The sequence below is a fragment of the Rhinolophus hipposideros genome, assembly GCF_964194185.1.
Source record: "Rhinolophus hipposideros genome assembly, chromosome: 8".
NCBI lineage: Eukaryota > Metazoa > Chordata > Mammalia > Chiroptera > Rhinolophidae > Rhinolophus > Rhinolophus hipposideros.
Window position 1 is genome coordinate 56,960,238 of NC_138054.1, and position 21,514 is coordinate 56,981,751.

General features: G+C 51.4%; 1 protein-coding gene across 4 annotated transcripts in view; it reads left to right on the forward strand.

Annotated features, from left to right (window-relative positions):
• SSBP3 (single stranded DNA binding protein 3) overlaps nucleotides 1-21,514 on the forward strand; it is a 155,268-nt gene that overhangs the window by 94,247 nt on the left and 39,507 nt on the right. For all 4 annotated transcript variants that reach the window (XM_081055736.1, XM_081055733.1, XM_081055734.1 and 1 more), the window contains exon 5: nucleotides 15,755-15,844. In XM_081055736.1, the coding sequence (XP_080911862.1) occupies nucleotides 15,755-15,844 (90 nt within the window). The remainder of the gene's footprint in view (nucleotides 1-15,754; nucleotides 15,845-21,514) is intronic.

Below are 21,514 nucleotides of genomic sequence, written 5' to 3' on the forward strand. Positions count from 1 at the left end.
GACCGTGGTGTTTTCGGCGCCGATGTCCAAGGAGCTGGCTCTTTCCTCAGCCCTCCTCACACACTTGTCGAGGAAGGACTGCAGGGCACCTCCTCTCAGAGGTGGGGGAAGGGTGGAGGAAAGGGTGGTGGCAGGACAAGTCTTGTCTTCCGAAGGCAAAGAACAGCCATTTGGACACCAGACCACACCCCTCTGCCCTCTCCTTCCCATTGTGAATGAAGTGTAGGGATTGAAAGCTGCAAAAGGAACGGGGGGAGGCAGCTGTGAGTCCTCCACTCTGCTCAGAGGACAGCTGTCTCCTGGTGTGTGGTGGACTTTATAATTGCACCCTGGTAAGGTACGAAATGAAATCACTTGGTGGTTTGTATTTATTGAAAGTCCTAGGGACACCTCTGGCTCCCCAGGGTGGGTCGGCAGGTGGGCCCTGCACCCTTGCTCTAAGCGCTTCCTGCAGTTCCTTCCTGCCTGCCCCCCTTGCAGTGTGCCCTCTTCTTTCAGTCTGAGTTTGTGCCAGGCACACTGCAGCATGGCTGGTATGGCAGAGGGGTCTGACTTGGGCCAGGGCAGTCCTGCCAGCCTCCCCACACCTAATCAGCTTACACTGGGGCAGGGCAGTGCTTGTCTGTTATTAAATTCAGAGCCTCGGCCTGCATGATGGAGGCAACTTTAATAAGATTAGAAAGCTTAACCGAGAGGCCAATTAAATCTGGGCCCGTACCTGTTTGGGCGGCTGTCTAAGTCCCGACCTGCATCTGGAGGCTTCCTGTCGGCCTCTTGGGAGCCTGGCTGGTGAGGGGGGTGGGCAGAAGAGGCCTACCCATCTGGCCAGCCATCCCTGGACCTGCGGTCAGTTTGCCCTAGTCAGGGCAGAAGAGGAACCCAGGAGGGATCTGCCGGAACATTGATCCACGAGCTCACAAAAGCTGGATGCCTGCAGCGTCCCTGCAGCCTGGGCAGGGCAGGCAGCTGGGTTGGTGCAGAGGCCCCAGGTGATTTTGATGTGCAGCCAGGTTTGGCGACCAGGAACCAACTCGACCCCTTTGTTCTGTAGGTGAGGGGAAAGGGCTCCTGAGGACAGGCAGCCAGGGCCTGTTTCTGTCACCAGCTTCCTCCTTTCTTCCCAGCCCCTTTGGTTGTCCACGGGCAGGGCATGCTGTTGCCCTTCCATTCACACCCAGGGTTGTTTTTGTTTCTATGACTGAAGTCTTTTTCCTGGTTCCCCCTGGAGGGGGATATGTGGATGTGTGATGACTGGACCCAGCCAGAAAGAACTGTGACCTTGTGAAGACACTAAACCATCTTGATCTTCACCGGCAAGATAAGTCAGATATGATACAAAGGAGCAGAGTTACCACCTTGAAGGTTGTTGGAAGGAGTAAGTGAGATCAACTTCCCTCAGTGGCCTATTTCCATTCCTGGGATGCAGGATGGGATCGCTGTGAGGCTTGACAGGTGACCACTGCCTGGCTTGTCCCCACAGGGCACAGGCCTTCCTTGGTGGAGCAAAGGCAGAAAGGAGGGTTTGGAAAGGCTGTCCATTCAGCAAGTATGTATAGAGCACCTGATTGATACAGGCCAGGCACTGGTCTGGGGGAAGCAGCAGAAACTTCACCTTCATCACCTCTGCGAAGCACGACTTATTATCCCAGTTTTCTAGATGAAAACTTATTATCCCAGTTTTCAAGTCATGGGCATCTTGGGAGACCCAGGTCCCAGGCTTTTCCTGCCCTTGATCCTGGTCTGTGGGCCAGAGGCTGCGTCTGTAACAGTGGACCTGTGGGACTCCTTCCTCTGCTAAGATTCTAGATTCAAAGTTTCTGAAGGCCTGTGGGTTACTCAGATCTAATCATAAACTCCTTGGAGAAGCCCCAAGCCATGGCCTCAAATGGAATTAGACAAAATAGAAGAAAAACAGACTGCTTTAGATGGGATTTGCAGCAGAGTGGGGAGCTTGGTTATTCATCGAGCATAGTCCTGCCATGTCTGTGTGACCCATAAGTTTCAAGCTAGGAACAGAACCAAGATTCAAATTCAGGTTTTTCCCATGTGTCTGTCCTTCAGCGATTGAGTGAATAGAGAAGCATAGAGATCTTTGGAAGATAAGGCCCCTCTTTGCCCCTTTAACATTTGGGTTTATGAAAGTATGTTCTGTTCTTTAAAGTTACATGTTTATAAAAGAGAAAATAAGGAAGACATTTTCTGGAAGAGCCAGGCCTACCTTCTTTGTCCAGAAAGCTCTTTTACAGTCCCCTGTCATCAATGGTATTGATTATTAGATATAGTAAATATTTGGATTCTACTTTTTGGAACTAACAGCCCTACAGGGAGATAGATAGCCTTTGTCCATATAAGGCAGCCAAGTAGAAAATGCTGGAAGAGTCACAGGTAGAGTTTCATATAGACTTGGAAGATGAAGAAATCCTCCTGCCCAGTGCCCAGGGTAGCCTGTGGGTTGGATGGATGGATTGGGTTGGTACAAACCAGGAGGGAGGTGGGCATTCTGGTGGAGGGGATGGTGTGTGCAAAAGCTGGAGACCAGCGAGTGTTCTCTACAGCTGAAAACAAAGAGGTTGGAATGGGAGGAAGAGGGAGGCTGAGAGGAAACCATAGCCCTTCCATTATCCTTGATTGCTGTAACTCTCCTGCTAACCCCAATAGAGGTATTCATTGTCTTGCATTGGGGTGGGGGCATCTTGAGTCAGAGTGAATTGGCTGCCTCTCTAAATTAGCTAACCTGGGAGCTAAGCTAAATAAAGCTCCTGCCCTCGAGCCAGTGCTCTGTCCACAACCATGGCACCCTTTGGTTAGGAGTTCACTGATATTGAATATTTTATTGGGTGCTTTCTGAGAGGGTTGCAGGTGGAAACGGGTATCTTTTAATAGTTTTAGCTCATGAACCTACTCAGGGACTTTAGTGCTTGCTCTGGGCTAGGAAGCTGGGGCATTTGAGCTGGGCATTGATGGATGACTAGGAGTTCATCCATCAAAGGCTATCTATCTCCCTGTAGGGCTGTTAGTTCCAAAAAGTAGAATCCAAATATTTACCATATCTAATAATCAATACCATTGATGACAGGGGACTGTAAAAGAGCTTTCTGGACATAGGTAAGTAAATGGAAGGTGATGGGAGAGCTTGTTGAGTAGAGAAAATAAAAGTACCAGGAGTGGGGCACCTGAGACTTTATTGGTAAGGGGCTGAAGCTGTTCCAGGACATGGTAAGCACAGGGAATGGGCAGAGCACAGGTGTGCAGCCAGAAGACCCTGTGGGCTTCCAGAGCCTGGTCTCTGCCTCTTGCCCCTCTCTTCTCTCTGCCCCTCACAAGTTTCTCATTTCACATCAAGTGAAGGGTCAAACCAGGGAGGAAGAGGAAGATAGCACATTCCTCCTGAGTGAGCTCAGGGCTTGCCCCTGTCTTGTCTCTGATCCCAAGAACCACATCTGTTATAAACCTGTGGTTTGGATGATCTCGCTGTGAAGAGCAGTCCTCAGATTGGCAGAAGATTTCTTTGTCTGCAGAACACATTTTCTGGGACATGGAGAAAGACGTCTTTGGGTGGGACGTCTGCCTTGCTGTCTGCGTGAGCTGCCATCCAGGCTGAGGAGTGGCCCCCTCCCACCTCCGCCTGTTCCCAAGCCCCTAAGGTAGTAAGCAGGTTCTCAGCCCTTTTAAGATTCCTCTGGGAAAAGGGTTCTTTGGGCTGGTGGAGCAAACATCTATCTTCAGGGAGGCCAAGAACCAGGGCATCCAACCTGTCAGAAGAAACAGAAGGCTTTGCTTTGGAGATGGAAAGGAGGCTCGGCTGAGGCTGGGAGAGGCAGCTAGAGCTTAGCAACTCATAAAGACCACTTGGACCCCCTCACTGCGCCCAGCAGTCTTGACTTATTTCCAAAGTGGAAATGACAAGGTGACGTTAGCTCCTTGAGGCCACCCCACTCCCTCTTACTGCCTTTGTCCTTTTCAGAACTACCAGTGCTTTGCCCGGCATTAGCTCAAGCAGTCTTCACAGCTGTCCTTCAGGGAGGCGAAGCATAACGATGATTCCATTTTAATGACCTGACCAGTGGCTCTAGGAGAAGTGGCATGTCCACATCATTTGCCAGCAGCGGCTCAGCAGCACCCAGGGTTTCTGATTCCCCAAAGCTTGGGTTTTCCAGGCAGAGGGAACAGTGTGTCCTGAAACATGCATGGGCATGCAGGGGTGTTTGCACACGCGTGAGTGTGTGTGGCGGTGGTGGTGGTGGTATTTGGAGGGGAGGGCGTAGTTGTATGGATGTAGCCAAATGGTAAGTTAGTAGTTGACTAAGTTAGCTAGACTTGGAATTTGACCCTGTAGATGTAGTCATTATTCTTGAAAAGCAGGATTTCTGCAAGAACTTTTATTCATCCAAAAAATATTTACTGAGCCAGCACCTCCTCTGTGCTGTGCACACCATTCCTGCTTCTATCCCTGGGCAGACAGCTGGCTAATTTAATAAGGAATTAACAGTCCAGTGTGACAAGTGCTGTGATAAGGAACACATAGAGGACGAAGAGTTATCACCCAGGGGGACAGAGTGGAGAAGAGTGTTCCAGAGACAGACCGGCCTGTGCGGAGGGTGGTTGGGCATATTCATGAAGTACATATGGGTGAAATAAAGGCCTTTGTAAGTTGGAAAGTACTGAGTAAATGTAAATAATAATCGGTCTTCTCTTTTTTCTGCTGCCAGTAGAAGGTCTCTATCAAGATCTTCCTTTCAGTGCACAGGGATTGATGGAGGGAGGGGAGATGGACCACCTCTGTGGGAATCCCATGTCTGTTTCAGGAGCCAAGGTTTGATCTAGTTCTCAGTGGATGAACTGCCCTGTCCCCTCAGAGGCCTTTGGCTGGTTAGGTCATCCCTGGGCCTTCCAGGCCGGGCTCGTGGCCCCATCCCGTTAGCAAGTTTCTATCCCAGGTCCTAAAGGATATACGTGTTCGAGGATGCTCTGGACCCATGTTTGGGGGAATGCTAACAGGAAAGCCCTGCCTTTTGTGCCTGGTTGACACCCAACAAATATGTGGACCTTTCGGTGGAGAGCTCTGAAGGGGCAGCCGCACTTTGCCCTGCTGCTCTCGCCAGACCTCTGCAGGCCACCGACGGAGCTAGGAGACACCTGTTACTATCAGCTGCTGCTGTCCTGTCACACCTGTGGCCAGTGCGGGGAGAGAGGGGGTATGTGGTCAAAGCATATCACCTTCGGAGGAGTAGAACTCTCACGGGGGGGAGGGGGGTGTCTCCCTCACCTCCCTGGTGCCCTAGAGGGCTGAGACAGGCCCAGCCATTGCAATCCAGCATCCACCTCGTGGGGCACCAGTGTAGGTTGATCTCCCCCACATACGTACTCAGCTGCTGGGGACTGGGCCTGGCAATGCCTGGGAGCCAGCTGCCAGGGGCCTTGGGGTAGGTTCTTCTCCTTCTACCTTCAGGTGCAGTGCTGGCACCTGAGCGGGAGGCAGGTTGGCACCCAGATTTCAGGCAGGAGAGCCAGCTACGCTGGGTGTGGAGGGCTACCTTGAGTGGACAGTGGCGGGCTCTAAGTGCCCAGCTTCTCAGGGCGTTGTTTGGTCCAATTTCCTTTGCGTTGTGACCTGCATCGTTCTTTATTTGCTAAACCCTCTGAGCAGGCAGCAGTAATAAATCAATTAATGACTCCGATGAATCGTTTCACGGCTGACAAAATAACACTAAAGCCAACAGCTTGCATCTCTCCAGCAGTACCAAAGGATGCTGGTTGACTGGGGTGGGGAACGAAACAGAGACTGTTAGCTAAATGAGCACAATTAGTGAGTGCTTTAAAGGCTTAGGTGGCATCTGCTCAGCTCTGAGCCTGTGCGTCCGACCCCGAAAACCACAGCGGTGTGCTGCTCGTCGACTTTTCTTCCCAGCCCATCAGGAGAGCTCTGGGATTCCCAGCCCCTTCTACACACCCCGCCCTGGGCAAGTGTCAGCTTTTCAGCTCTGATACCAGGGGACCCTGGTGAACTTTTCAGACTGTGCACGTTTGTCCTGCCCCAACAGAGGCAGAGGCCAGGGAGAGTGACTCTCTCCCCACTAAATTTGGTGTCAGCTGAGCAAGTGGACGCCCATTCTTGGAAGATGTTCTGAGGGCCATGCCTTTAACGATTTCTTTTAAACTTAAAAGAAAAAAGTTTCTAGAAGCAGGTGGTTTTTTGTTCTCTGCATACCTCAGTCCTGGCAGGATTAAGTTGTCATTGGAACTAAGTGTGCGTGCAGGTCCACGCCAGGGAATTTTCCACTTTCCAGAAGCCACTGCCAGTGTTCTTGTTAAGGAGCTGTCACTGGCCTACTATGACATGTTTGCAGTTGTAAGTTGCTCCTTTAAGACAGTGAGAGGGTGTGTGTGTGTGTGTGTTGCTAATGCTGTAAATCAGGGCCTAATGCTCATCTCTCTTTAAGAAGAAAAGCAGTGTTGTACAAATAACGTGCCGTTGATCCACTCAGTACTGTTCATTTGCAGGGGGCACCTCTAGCCCTCACTCTCCCCTGTCTTGCGTGTACACGCCTAGGACCTGCACCTTGTGCTGCATGGCCCAGCTGGGGAGGTGTTTGCACATGGAGGAGGGCACCCTGGCTGGCATCCATGGTATAACCAGGTATTAATTACATGGGGCTCCACCTCTTACACAAATGGTACCCTTTGATCCAATTCCCAGAAGAAGCCGGGTGCTCCCTGGGATGGATGGGCAGGGCCCGGTGGGATTGTGGCCCTGGCCTTCTCAGCACAGGGAAGCCAGTTCTTTTTTTGGGGAAATGTTCTGGCTGGGGTGCCTTTTTTTTCATTTCTTAAAACAAAAGTGGTAGTTTTCTGTCATAGGATTGACAGAGACCACTCCTCACAAGAATGGCTTCTGTCGAGCAGAGGATGCTGTCTTCCGATAGCCCTATCCCCTTGGCATTCCCCACCGTACCACCCTACTCTGTGTTCATAGAATCATACAAAGTAACATGTGCGTCGGCTGCCTGGTCCTGTGTCGCTGATTCAGGGCCGCCTTCTGTTCGCTGAGCTCCAGTCACGCCTGAGCTCCTTCCCTGAGAGTCATATTTAAGTTCCCTCATGCCAGCAGAGGGTAGAGGGCTCCCCTCCTACAGATGATGAAGAAGAGTCCAGAAAGGTAAAGCGCCACGAACCCCAGCTCCAGGAGCCTGGAAGCGCTGGGCCTAAACCCACACCGCTCTGCTGCCTTTAAGAATCGGTTTCAAAACGCAGGCCAGAGAAACGGAGGCATAGCTAAGAGCTGGGCAGACTTAAACTTGACTTCCAGTTCTGCCCATGTCGAGGGTGTGACCTTTAACACGTCCCTTGACACCGTGGAGCCTGCATTGTCTCATCTGTAGTTCCTACCGGCTTGTTGGGTGCATTGGGTGGGGACAGACACGGGACAAGCTACACTAAGATGAGCGGGGCAAGCTGGGTCAGCAGCCAGAGCCTTCGCAGGCTGGGTGGGCGGCTCCGCTCCTACAGAAGAGGCCCCCCCATTGGGGGAGGGAATGTGAGTAAGCCCCCATGCCCAACCTGTAAACCAGAGGTGGGATGAAGCTCTGGGGAGGGCAGAGGCCTAGTAGGATTTGTGCTGTGAAGGAGAGGCTGTCAGAAAGCCTAGTTTTCAGGGAGGGTTAAGATGACAGCAATAATCTCTCACCTCCGTATCACCTCCTGCATCTTCAGGGCCTGCCGTCCTTTAAGGCCCTGGCTTGAGTGCACCTCTTTCCTAAAGCCTCCCTGATCCCCCTAATCCCCGCCTCTCAGGGCCTGCCCAGAGCGCCTTCCCACATCCCTCAGTTCTCTGTCACTGAGACTCATTTCATCCTCTAGACCTTGAGGGCAGAGCCCTGCCTCTGTTATCCCCCGTCCCTGCGGCCACAGCGCATCCCGGGCGGCCCCGGGAGCCAGTGTTTGCCAAATGTATCCGACGTGTATAATGCACTCGTAACCTGTGTGAGCTCCTACCTACTACCAGTTTCCCCTCTCCCCAGGCTAATTTGGCAGTTAGATCCAATAGTCTTCAGTGGGATCTTGTGTATACACACAAACGTGCGTGCACACACACCACACCACACCCCCTTAGTGAATGCCAACTCAGTAAAGTATTTGCTGAAAGGAGCAGAGGTAAGAGGTCAGTCTACTTAGGGAAGAGCACGACATACAGTTGATGTCAAACACAAAGAATGCGCTGTGCTTGCCTTCTGTTTGTAATGTCCCATCCGTTGTTTCTTTTCAGAAGCAGTGAAAAGCACACAGAGCTCTTCTTGGGAACTGCAGGTGTTGGGTGAGGGTAGGGGAGACACCATTAAGATACTGTACTTCTCGGTGCCTCAGTTTCCTTACCAGTAAACAGAAATGACATCTTCCCAGGGATGTTGAGGAGTAAACAGTACCCCTTCCCTCTCTCCTGGTCTCCAAGATCAGTTGGTTTTTCTCTGCATTCCCTCTGCATTCCTGCATTCATCCCCTGATCCTAGGAGACAGAAGTGAGATGGGGACTTCCGGGAAGAAGCTTTAGTATCAGAATAGCCCTCACGTGGGCCTGATGGCCTTGCTGTGGCAGGTTGGGGTTTCTTTTTGCCTACTCGTGGCCTGCCTGAGTGCTCAGAGTGGCACCCACCATTTCGTTGGAACAGCAGGGCCTCAGCCACCTGGTTTGAAGCTGAACAGAGGCAAAGGGGCAGGAAGGTTTGTCCAAGTCACACAGTAGGTGGTTTGCAACCAGAGCTGGAACCCTGATCCCCCGGACCCTCAGTCCAGGGCGCTTCTCCAGGAAACCCCAGCCGGTACTAGGCATTGTGGCTCTCCCCTTTCACAGAGGGGAAACTGAGGTTGAGACAATCAGCATGGCTCTGATGTGGCAGAGTGGAGATCAAGCCCACGTATTCTGATGTGTAGTGTGGTTTGGCCATGTCCCAGCGGTGGACCACCCCAAATTAACACAGCCCACAACTCCCCAAGGCAGCTCACTCTGGTGTTCCGAGCTGAAGAAGCACTTCGTAGCTCAGAGCACCTAGTGCTGGACCCAGGACCCTCCCTGGGCTCTGGGAGAGCACGTCCACTCCACCTTCCACGTGATGGCCCCCTGGCTATTTGGAGGCAGGGATCCTGTGTCACTCCTGTGTGTCATCTGAACCTATTTTTAACATCAGCTGGTTCTGTCTCTTCACGTAGCAACAGCTCTGTTTTCTCCAAGCTGCAGCTAGAGAGCCCCTGGTCTTCAAAACTGATTCTTCGCTGTGGTTTACTGTGGTCCGTGCATAAAACCAGGAGGCCTCTTCCTGTACCTTTCCCTCTTTTGACCCCACTCTCTGTCTTGGCCTTTCCATCTGGATGATGCCATTCCCTTTTTTTCTCTCCATTCCCTTAGCTAAGTCTTTAGTTTGTTGATGCTGCTAAAATTCCCTCTAGGAACCTTGGCTCGGGGGGACCCAGGTCACTGCAGTATTTTGCACAGAATGCTGAAGCCTGTGCTTGGTGACACCAGCTTGATGACATCTCTCCTCCCCCAGACTCGAGCATTGCTCCCAGGCCTTCGTTTCTCACTTGCCCTCCTCGTGTCATCTTTGCCGGAGTGTCCTCACTCCCTGCATGACCTCCATTTCTGCATACAGCCGTACCCACGTACCCCTGGATGCTCGACCACGTGGCCTGTGTTGAGTTTTAGTTAAGGAAGGCTGCACATGGTGGTTTCACATGTGGGCCCCGTGCTGCTACACGCCTGAGTATTGGGGTGGGGCGAGGAGGGAGGGGATTTGCAGAACGGAGTTCCATTTTGCAGCCTTGTAAATCAGTCAGGAGGGATTGGCCAATCTGGCAGGAGTCCTGCGGTTCGCTCTGAGCATTTTTTTATTGTTCAGTTTTCCAGGAGCTTCATAGAACCATTTTAAAAAGGGAATACAAATGGGTGGGTGGGTGGGGGTCCCATGCTAGTTTGTGAGTCAGGATAACTGGAGTTCTCGGGGTGAAGCTGGAAGATATCTTGTAGGGAATGACCCCCAGACCCTCACTTCTTGAAAGAAGCACAAACACTTGTCACCTACCACGAGATACTACGGTACTCCATGGGAGGCTCCTGGGAGCTGGTCTCCTGCTTCCTCTGGGCCGACCCCACTGTTCCAGGAGCCCCAGGAGACTTCTTTCACAGAGTGAGGAAAGGGCCCCACATCTGGGGCTCGCCATGTCCGTTTGTTCTTGGAGCCTTTGGCTCTCTGGTGGTGGGGTGGCGTTCATCCGTGGCACGTTGGGATGCTTCATACTGAGTAAGATGAGGTTCTCAGAGGCCAGACTTCTGTTTAGAATTCTGCCCTATTGCCTAGAGCAGAAGAAAATCCAAATTCCTCAGCACAGCTTTCAAGGCTCCTCCCAGTCGCTCAGCTTCCAGGGTTCCAGGTTTCAACCCTGTTTCTGTACTAGGCGGGAGGGGGGGCAGGAGAATAGACTTGTTCTGGGGCAGTGGAGGTGTTTGGATATCCCCTCCCCATTGAAAGCAGATTTGGATAGCTAGGGATGCCTGCAGTTAACAGCAATGCGTGCGAAACCAGCTGGCGTGTGTCTGGAGCACATGAAGGGGGCCCCAGGGTTGTGGAACCACCCGGGGATCAGAAGGAAACCTCCTCTTTAGGGAGAAAGTTATGGGATCAGTCCTCCTTGGAAGTCTCCCTGGCTGTGAACAAAAATAAAATACTTTGCAGGGGAACTTTGAGAGCTTCAGGCAGTTGTCTGAAGGTACCTCGGACTTTTCCAGTTGACTCTACCCAGCAGGCTTAGAGGAGGCAGCTGGCTAGAGTGGGCCACGCACCCTGCAAGGCCTGTTTTCTATTTAGCAAAGAATTTTAAGTTAGTTTTGTGAAAATGCACGACTTACCAAACTGCATGCCTGATTTGATTTCTGATTTTTTTTAGTCCATGTATGTATGCATATATGGATACATGTTGGTGAGGAGCACCTGGGGCGAGCGATGGGGCGGGGGGAGCCCAAAGGTCATCGGCTGTTATCTGCAGGCTCCCATAACAGGTGGGTTTCTCGGTGGTTTTTCATCTTTCACCTCTAAATGGTCTATAATGAACAGAGAAGAGTTAAAATTCAGGGTCCTCTGGAAAGGATCAACCTCCTCTTCATGCAAGAGCTGCTGTTTCCGGTCCTTGCCCGCCCGGCTGGGTGTGTGGACTGGGCTGAGCATTTGGAAGACAGGCCCTTGAGGTCATCTCCTCTGACCCCTCCATCGGACACGTAGGGAAACTGAGGTCCAGAGCGAGAAAGTGCTCATCCGTGGGCTCCCAGCTAGGACTGAGCCCACATGGAGGGGGTCTCTGGCTTCTGAGGCCAGTGCTCTTTCCTCTCGTCCTCCAGTGGGGGACTTATGTTCTCTCACCTACTGCAGCCCCAGCCTGCTGTAGGCCTCAGTAAATGTCAGGGGGTTTCGGTTTGGCTTTTGTGTTTTTAGAGAAAACTCACATGAGACGCTTTGCTGAGTGCCTTAATGGAGCTCTAACTCAAAGTTGGAAACCGCAGGGAGAGACTGGTTCCTAGCAATCGGAAAGGCCTGGCTCCAGATGGCCAGGTTTGAGCAGGTCTTTGAATAATAAAAGTCATAATCATTTATTGAACACCTGTTGTATGCCTCTTGGAGATGGGTTGCTGTTGAGGTGTGGGGGTGGGGCAGTGTCATGCCCATAGACGTCATGGGAATGTCAGTGGGGTGGGAGTCCCTTGGATTGGATTTTGAGACAAACAATAATTTCTTAACCCTTTTGTTGCCCTGTAATACCAGTTGCTGCCTTTCATTTTCTTCTTCATGCTTTCCTGCCCTTTGGAAAGTTTTCGTTATTCACACGTTTTCACTTCATAATCAAAGACTAGCAATAACTGTCATAATTCAGGACATAGATTTTCTTTTTTTCAACTGGGGAATATCGGGGAGCAGTGTGTTTTTCCAGGACCCATCAGCTCCAAGTCAAGCCATTGTTTTCAGTCTAGTTGTGGAGGGCGCAGCTCACTGGCCCATGTGGGAATCAAACAGGCAACCTTGGTGTTAGGAGCACTGCGCTCTAACCAACTGAGCCAACGGGCCGCCCCCAGGACATAGATTTTTAAGCACTGTAGAACTACGGCCACCTCAGTCACTGCCAACATGGCCTTCCTTTCATGGAAGGGTAGCAGAATTCTGTCCTCCAGCCAGCTGTCAGAGAATTACAGTATTTGTGTACTAGAACCGTGGTTACCCCAGCCCTGGTGTCAAAGGACCATGGAGACCCTTTACCCCTCCCCCAAACACACACACCCCAGTTCCTAGAACCATTGATTCATTCTTGATTTTGTAGAAAGTAAGATCTTGGCATGAGGGGCCAAGTCATGCTCCCAGGTTCAAGTTTTCATTTAAAAGATTTTTTTAAAAATTATAATATATCCTTATGTTATATCCATAATGTATAAAGAGCTCTTGTATATCACTAAGGGAAAAAGTCATACACCCAAATAGCAAATGGCGTGAATGTTTTACCATAAAAGTAAATCTACAAAGGGCCAGTGTGAACCATTTCAAAAGGTAGTGGTCCAAAAGGTAAGTCAGATACCAAAGAGCTATCCTTTTATAACCAGCAAGTTAGCAAACACTTGACGTAATGCCTGTTAATTAAATTGGTTAAATACTGATACCTCTATTGAATATTAGGCTCATTTTAAAAATCATGTTTTCTTTGACCATTTAATAGGGGGAGGGGGAGGTGCTTGTGACATTATGTAACAAAATACAGTGACTGATTTTTTTTTTTTTTTTGAACTTTGCTGTGTTCTTTAATAAAGAAGTGGATTTATGCTCAGGGATAAAGGCTAATTTAAAGAATTGAATTGGTGAAGCTTTCAGATCTTTCTTTAAAAACAAAGCACTGTTTCCGGGCTGTTAGCTGAGGAAGAGTAGGTCTAGATTCTGTTCCCTCCCACCCACCCTGAAGGCCCTGCTGGCTTTTAACTTTGGCACCAACTGAGGGTGGAAACCTGAAAACCGGGCTGGCCACTTGGGGACAGGGTCTGGCCAAAGCTGGATCAGCCACCCCAGCTGGCTCCTCAGTGCAAAGCACCCCCTGTTGCAGAGCTGCCCGCCCAGGGGGAGCCGCAGGGGGAGACATGCATACGGGTGGAACCTCGTACTTGAGCCTGCTCTCCAAACAGATGTTTGTTTCCTCATCTGTAAAGTGGGGGTGCTTGTGTCTATCTCAGAAGGCCATCTGGGGGTTCGGGGAAGCATGGTATGAAAGCACCCGCCCCATTTCTGAGCCGGATGGCTCCTGCCGTCCACACCACCCAGGGCTGGGCCTCCATTAGCTCGTCTCACATCATAGGAGGAGCTCCATCTTTCTCATCTTCATCCTAAGAACAAGTCACGGCCACATTTGTTGAATCAGACATTTGGTCAGGGCGAGAGAGGGTTTTCGTTCCCCAAATTTATTGCCTACTCCCACCTGCCTTCTAATCGTTCTTTTTGGTCCACCCACCCTGCTTCACTCATGGACTTGAATGAAGACGTGACTGATGGGAGAAAGACCTTGTCCTGGGAGGGCACCTCTGTTTGGAACGATGTTAGTTCTCCTCCAAATTTCTACACACACACACACACACACACACACTTTTTTCTTTTGGTAGAGCGGTAACTTTTGTAAGTGATCGGAAGTTTGGAAGGATGAGAGATAAAAATAAGCAAGAAAATTTTACCATTGAAGAATTGGAGATAATAAAACCTCATGAAAAACTCTGATCTTTAGAATGGAGTGTGAGAGACATAGGACAGAATTCAAAAGCTCAGAAACAGACTCCAACCATTGTAAGAATTTGGTCTCTGATTTCAAATGAGTTTGGGGGAAATCGTGCTGAGGCTATTGACTATTTGAGGAGTAAAATCCATATTCTTTACCAAAATGAGTTCCTGAAGGATTAAAGAGTTAAATGTAAAACTGATCTCTGAAAGAACTTGAAGAAAATATAGGTGGATGTTTACCTCACCCCATTTTTTTTTTTAACTTTTCTGCTCCTACTGCTGAGGAGTAATTGTTGGCTGTAAATCAGGAAAAGCTGCATTTTCACAGAACCGCTAACCACATACAAACAGTGCAGCTAATGGATAACCTGGCGTATTCCCCCAGGCGGCCCTCATCCCAGATAACACTGGGGCAGGTGGCTTCTCCTCCTCCTGAGTGGCTCTATGGTCTCAAACCTGGGGAGGTGGGAAGACCTCATCTATGATATTTTGGGGTGCTTGTAACGTTACAGGACGGTTGGCAGAATCTGTTTAGTGACAGACAGCGTTGCTTTTCTGTAGGCAGAATCATTGTGAAATGTTGGGCCAGAGCAGCCAGACTGACTGCATGCACCCCATTCTCTTTACCTGGGGTCTGTTGAAACACCCACTGCGTGCCTGCATCAAGCCTTTCTTGCTCCCAGATTACCGAGCTTTCTTGGTTTATAAAACACAGCTTATCCCCTCACTTAATGCTCCACAACCCTGATGAGCAGGCGAGACAGCAGCCATCCCCACTTTTTATAGGAAACGAATGGAAAACGGCCCCACTGGCTTGCTCACTGTCATCCCTTGCTAGTACAGGCACCAGCGCGTGAACCCAGATGTGTTGTTCCCAAGGTGATCTGCTCATCTTGATGCATGCAGTGTGTTCGTGGGACTCATACGTTGCCTCATTTCCTTCCTTCAGAGTGGGAAGCCAGGAGTTCTGGGTCCTATTTCCTAACTGAGGAAAGGGAAGGAGGACTTCTTCACGGTGGTGATGGCAGGCTCCATTCATAAGAAAAAAAGAGGTGTTTCTGACCCTGAGGGGCTCACGCTTGTCTCCTAGAACCAGTCAGACCCCTGGGAGATGATTAGTGATTCCGTTTCAAATTCTCAGTCCTAGTGGGTTTTAGGAACCACTGAGGCTGGAGGTAGGCTTCCTGGAAGAGGAGCTCCTGGGAACCTTAGAATGGGTGGGGAAGAGCTGGGCATGGGCCCAGGGGTGGTGGTCCGGCCTGTGCCTTCCTGATCAGCATCCCCCTGCCAGGGCGAGCACGGGGCCAGGCACAGACACGCCAACCACACGAACAGGTGGGACGCAGATTGTCTGGAAGGAGGCCAGGCTGGGGCGAGCAACGTCTGTTCACCCCTGGGAGGCATTTGTTGAGACAGATGTACCAGGAAAATGCCAGAATAGCAGTGTTTAAAAGGAAAGGTAACGACCGTCCCCCACGTTGTCCAGCCCACCTCATGTCCTACGGCACCCAGGACGCTGAGGGGGCCAAAAACGCACCTGCCGTCCCTCTCCCTCTCCAGGGATGTTTCCCACGGGGGCTGATTATTCCTTAAGTCGTGGGTAGTTATGGGTCTTCTGCTCTGTACAACATGCCACCCTCTTGGAGAGGGCACAGATATTTATGAAGCACCTCGCCTGCCCTGAAGGAGCTTCATTAAGCAGCTGAGTGGGTGAGACAGAGCCTCCTTACATTAAGGACAGCTACTGCGTGTGGGCCACCCACTGCTGCTCTGCAGTGTGTGTGCTGAGTAGTGAACGTTGTTCTCCCATTTTAGAGATGAGGAAAATGGAGCCTCCGAGCTCATCACTTGCCCAGGAAGTGACACCTGAGAAGGTGGTATTTGAGGAGTGTCTGCAGAGGATGTGGGCGGATGAGAGGTGGGGGCCGGGGGTTTGTGGGTGCGGCCTCTAACTCTCCTTCCTGTCTCCACAGAGTGCAGCAGCCGCCCCGAGCCCCGTGCTTGGCAACATTCCCCCCAACGATGGGATGCCCGGAGGCCCCATCCCGCCGGGTTTCTTTCAGGTACGTGCTGGGCCCCCAGTGGGTCCTATGCTCCTTTCACTCCAGGCCAGGCTCGGGCAGGCGTGAGGGAGGGAGAGAGAGAGAGAGAGAGAAGTCAGTAGTAGCTCAGTTTGCCATGGTCTAAATACTGTTGCTTTGTGTTGGTTCAAGCCCTTCCCTTCCCATCCTTTTCTCCACCCCTTCCGAAAATCATGGAGGGGAGAAAAGGGATGGAGAGCAGACACCTCCTGCGTGGACTGGAGTTTATTGTCTTCACACCCACTTCGCTCCATAGCTGCCCCTGGTCGGGGAGGCTGCTTCAGGTCTGTGTGGAGCTGTCTTTTAACAAAGGCTTTGTTTTAAAAAAACAAGTAAACTGTTCTTTGTTTCTGTTGTGTTGCTGCTGTTGTTGTCATTGTTTACTTTGCCTGTCTAAACTACAAACCTTAGGCGTAATCTAAAAAAACAAAAATCCCACCATCCTGGCAGGTCCCAGCATCCTATCCCTCTGGTTAACCACTCGATTTTTTCCGAGTGTGATCACAGACGGCGTCCCACGAGCATCTGTAGCCGCACTCGGCTCCGCCAAATGCAGGAGCAGATCCCACATGGGCCAAGAGCCTGGCCTTTTTAAAAAGACACCTTGTTGGGTTGTGGGGCACTTGCTGTGTTGTCTGTGTTGGGTGCGGCTTCTGCCCTCTCAGTGCCGCCTCCTCCACCTCTGCCGTTCCCTCCCAGGGCGCTCATTCCGACCAGATTGAGACTGGGAAGTGCCGTCTTAGAGAGGTGTCAGCATGCAGCGCGGGAAGGAACTTTTATGATGAAGCCCTTGAGTGTAACATGCCATTCTTTCAGACCTGTCTGTGGCTGGGTTGGAGAATCTGAGTTCCCCATACCTTTTGAAAGGTTAGCACTTACAGATAAGACTATGGAAGGAGCAGTTGTATGGAAAAGAAGGCAGAGATTTCTCTGTGAAGCCCAAGAATTCTAAAGTGGGACCGGTGAGGCAGAGTCCAAGGGGACTTGAGCTTGGCAGAACCAGAATTTTACATCATGTGCGTGCAGCAGTGGGTCACAGGCTGCAGGAGGCAGGGCGCTCCCTGGCACTGGAGCTATCTGAGCAAAAACGGGACAAACACCTCTTAGCGATGTTAAGGGTGGGAGATGACCTAGAGGACACTTCTACTTTGTAAGATTTCACATTTCGGTGGATGTTAACTCCCAGGAGAGGAGGGTTAGGACATGCTGTTCACCAGCCAGGAAGGGAATCAGTGACATATGGGAGTTCCCTAAAAACAGAAACAGTAGGTGGCCCACCAACATGGCAGTGAGGGGAGTGAGAGGAACATGGGAATGGCGGTTCAAGGCATTGGATGGCCACACATGTATCTGTATGCGTTCCTAACATGCTGCCCAAACTGGGGCCTTGTCCCAGGGGTGGAAATGGGTGCAATCTCAGAAATTGGTGTGTAGGCTCCAGGTTGGAACAACCCAGGCATTGCCCAGGGCTCAGCTTGGGCTTAGGCCACGGGCATCAGGAACAGGGGCCAGACTTCAAAGAGAGAGTAAGATGTTCAAAACCTTGGAAACCCATGGACCCAGGAAAGAGAATCTAGGTAGACTTCTGCCCTTGAAACCCAAGGGGCTACTGTCTGAGAGGGTCCTCCAGGCCAAGAGGCAGTTGCCATCTGGCCACTGCAGATGGGCATTGTGTAACCCAGCAGATGGTCTTTCCCACAGGTGTTCTACCTGATTGGGACTTCTTCCCCAGGCTCCTGTGTCCTCACCGATGGGCCGTGGATGCCCTCCATACAGAGCAGGTGGGGCTTTCCTGCCTGGCACACAGAGCGCATCGAGGTACCAGGCTCTACCTGTGTGCGTCTCCATTGAGGCTGCTTGCTGCTCTCTGGTGCCCAGTGCAAGCCACTGTGCTGGGAAGAGGTGGACAATAGCCAGCTGTGTTTTCTTAAATAGGCCATTAACTTCTATTTTGGCCCGAGTCTGGGGCAAGGCGAGGTCTGCCTGATATGTGGGCAGCTCCCAACTTCCTGCTTTGGTATAATTGTCCATGGTTAAGGCCTAATTCCAGACATACTTCTTGAGCCCTCCCCTGTGACGTTCAGGGGTGTGTGGTCAGAAAGCCCAGACCGATTTCTGTCCTTATTTAGCCGCCACCAGTCACCATCACACAGAGGTGACTCTTGGACCCTCTTGACTTGAGGTCTTTTCTGATCTCCTGTCAGGGTGAACCATCAAAAGCTGGCTGGGTCATTGAGCAGAGAGCTGTGTGCCCTGGCCTCTCTGCTTCCTGGGAGACTTGGGCTGAAATCGCCCCCCTGTCCTCCCTGGAGCATCATTTCCCCAGTAGTCAGATGAAGGCGGATGGGGTCCTTCCTGGCCGCGATGCTGAACCGCTCGGGCTGGATCGCTGCGAAGGGGAAAGGCTATCTCTCTGGCAGGAGGTAGTGGCTGCCCATTTCCGGAACAGGCCGGCTCACAACAGGAATACTTGCTATTGATTGCCAGCCCTGCCCCTCGCTCATCTTGCAGGCGGTCACTCTGATATTAGAAGGGAAGTAGAGATGGTATCGAGGGTTTTATCTGCTGCCAACAATTGCACTTTCCCCCCTGCTTGGCTGCGGCCTAGGCGGGCAGCTCTGTAACAGGGGGATCTTTGCACTGAGGAGCCAGCTGGGGTGGCTGATCCAGCTTTGGCCAGACCCTGTCCCCAAGTGGCCAGCCTGGTTTTCAGGTCAGGACTGCACCCCCAGTTGATACTAAAGTTAGAAGCCAGCGGGGGCCTTCAGGGTGCGTGGGAGGGAATAGCAGTCTACCCCCCATCCTGGCCCCTCAGGAAGCAACACAGGGGACTCCCTTCCTCGGGTCTCTGACGGCCCAGCTATGAGGCTGCTCCTGGGGTCAGAAGGTCTGGCCATCCATGCGTTAGGTTCTGTCTGCTCTTTCTCACTCAGTGTTCGGGTTTCCGAGTTGGACTGTGCCTGTCTGGTCCTGTGAGGTGAGGTGTATTTGTCTGGTAGCAGCAGGTTGAGGGCTGGTGGGTGGTTTGGGACCCGACCTGACCATTCTCACTCTTGGAGAATATTGTGGGTCATGGTAGAACGTAGCAAGTGCTTTCTAATTCTGTGTGTTCCTTGTGAAAAGACTGCCTTAAGTTTGGCATCCCCAGCACCTGGCATACTCTAAGGCCCCGGGAAGTGTTTAAACTGAGTTTATTTGTCTTGCTCATGTTACCAGGAGTGGGGCCTAGCCAACCCCAAAGGTATAGATCTGGCAATTCTGACCAGGCTTGGAGGGTCTGAGATGGGATTCTGGAATGGGAGGGAAACAGAGACAGAAAATTAAAGCCTGAGGACGCTTGTTCTAGTCCCCCACCTGCTCACTCACTTGCTGAGTGACCTTGGCAAGTTGTTCCCCACCTCTGGGCCCCCTTTCCTTACCAGTAGATGAAGGCTGGTGGACCAGATGGCTTCTGAAGGCCCTTCCAACTTGGATTTTCTGCTTTGGATCCAGATGGATTTTACATAATCAAGCAGTGGCATTTTTTTTCACGCAGCTTAAGTAAGTTTGGCTGCACATCTGGCAAACTCGGCTTGGTTTTGGCCAAGTCCCCTGGTCTGGGTGGGTCCCCAGCTCCTTGGCCCTAAGGTGGTTCTAAGGCAAGCACCGTCCAATGAGGATTTCTAGGTCCAGAACTGGGGAATTGCAGGAGGGCAGGGGTCACGGAGAAGGGAGCATTGGGTACAGGCTGTTTTTGTTCTTGTTTTTGTTTTAAATTCCAATAATTGTTTTCAGTTATGTAGTGTTTTTAGACACGCAACTTACTTTCGTTTTTATCACAGTGTTTCTGCAGAGGAGGCCTGGCTGATTGGGAAAGGGAGACTCAGACAGGTGATGGGCCCACCGTTATCGAGCCAGGGCTATAATGGGCGTCTGAACTCAGGCTTCCTGGTTCCTGACCCTACTGTTCGTCCACAGCAGTCAGAAAGCCCAAAGGTAGACACAGGTCTGACTATCTACAGGAAGAAGACAGACTAGAGAACAAGAGAAAAGGAAGGAAATAATGAAGGGAGAAGGCAAATCCCTAGCCATCTTCTCTCGAAAGTAGCCAGTGTTTCCATTCAAATACCTGCAATTGCTTAGAGGTGGCTTCTTAGAACACTGTGTTAAGAATGATTCTGAAGCTGTGTCCGGGCTTAACAGACACTGACTGGCCAGGTGTATCATGAACATGGGCATGTCAATGGTAGTACGTGTCCTGTGTATGGGCCCTTCCAGATGTAGTCCACGCTTCCCATTTATAGATACGACTAGAGGCCCAGAGGCAGGTGCGACTGTGGTTCGTCACAGTCATTGGCCACCTCTGATGTGAAGGCACAGGGCTTGGCTCTGGGCCAGAACTGAATTAACCCACATGAGCACCTGGCCTACCAGAGAGACTGGCAAATAAACTCATGCCCTGTAGCAGGAAGTGAGAGACCTGCCTGCCCAGATGGGAGATTAAGAAGGGCTTCCTGGAAGCAGCACAGCCCTGGCTGGGGTGGCATTTAGAATGAGGTGGGAGACAAAGCTGGAGAGGTTGCCGTCAGTTGTTGATGGACCTTGTTGGAGAGTGCAGGTTCTATTCAGGGGACAGTGGGAAGCCACTCAAGTACCTGGCTTGGATAATGCCTTGCCAGGTCTGTGTTCCAGAACAGTTACTCTGCAACAGCTCCTTCGGCTCCATGGAGGCAAGGGCTTGGGTGCAGAACACATTGATGATGGACGCTGGCGTTGCAGAGACTCAGCAGAGGTCATAGGGCTGAAGACTGTGCCTTCTCTGGAAAAACAGCTCTGGGGGTGGGGTCCAGCTCCCTTTGCCCAAACCTCAGCCCATCCTTCTCTGAATATCCCCAGATACTTTCTGCTGTGATGGGGCGCATAGGAGTTGACATGTCCCCTATTCCAGTGAGTCCTCATTCTGGCCAGCTAAGCCCATCCACCATGGAAAGAGATCGAAGTCTGCCCCCAGAAAACCCTCCCGGTCAGTTACAGGGGGCGAGGAGAAGGAGCAAGTGATACATCAAGCCCAGGAACTAGAGAAATGATGCAGAAAATGGAAGGGAGAGAAACGCACACTCTGCCTAGGACATCTCCTGTTGAGATCATAGGGAACTCGTCTCTCCTCACCTCCTGCAGAAGTAGCTGGATTTTCTTTGGGAGAGAAGCAGCCTCAGGAGGGCTCTGATGACTGACTGGAAATATCTAAGTTCTGCCATGTAGAAGATACTGCGCCCTGCCTCTGTGAGGCTTTAGCCCTTAGATCCTTGAGAGAAAAGAAGAGGGAGGTCAATTTTAGTCTTTGTAGGGAAGACTCAACACCCATCAATTGAACAATGAAGTAGTGAGCTCCTTGGCACTGGTGGTAACCAAGCAGAGACTAGATGCCCAGCAGAGAGCCTTGGGGTGGGGTGCTGCATTTCCAGGGAGGGTCAAAGCCCAGTAAATGAGAACATGCCAGTGGCAGCGCTTGGGCAGTTCCCAAGAGCTGGGCCGAATACTGTCTGTTTCCTGCCTCCCTCTCCGGCGGGAAGCGCACAACAGCCGCTGAGTGAGCTGACATTCCTCCTGCCAGAAACCCATTGCAATAGGAAAGACTCCTCTGTGCTGACCAGGGCATGTCTGGGACTTGAG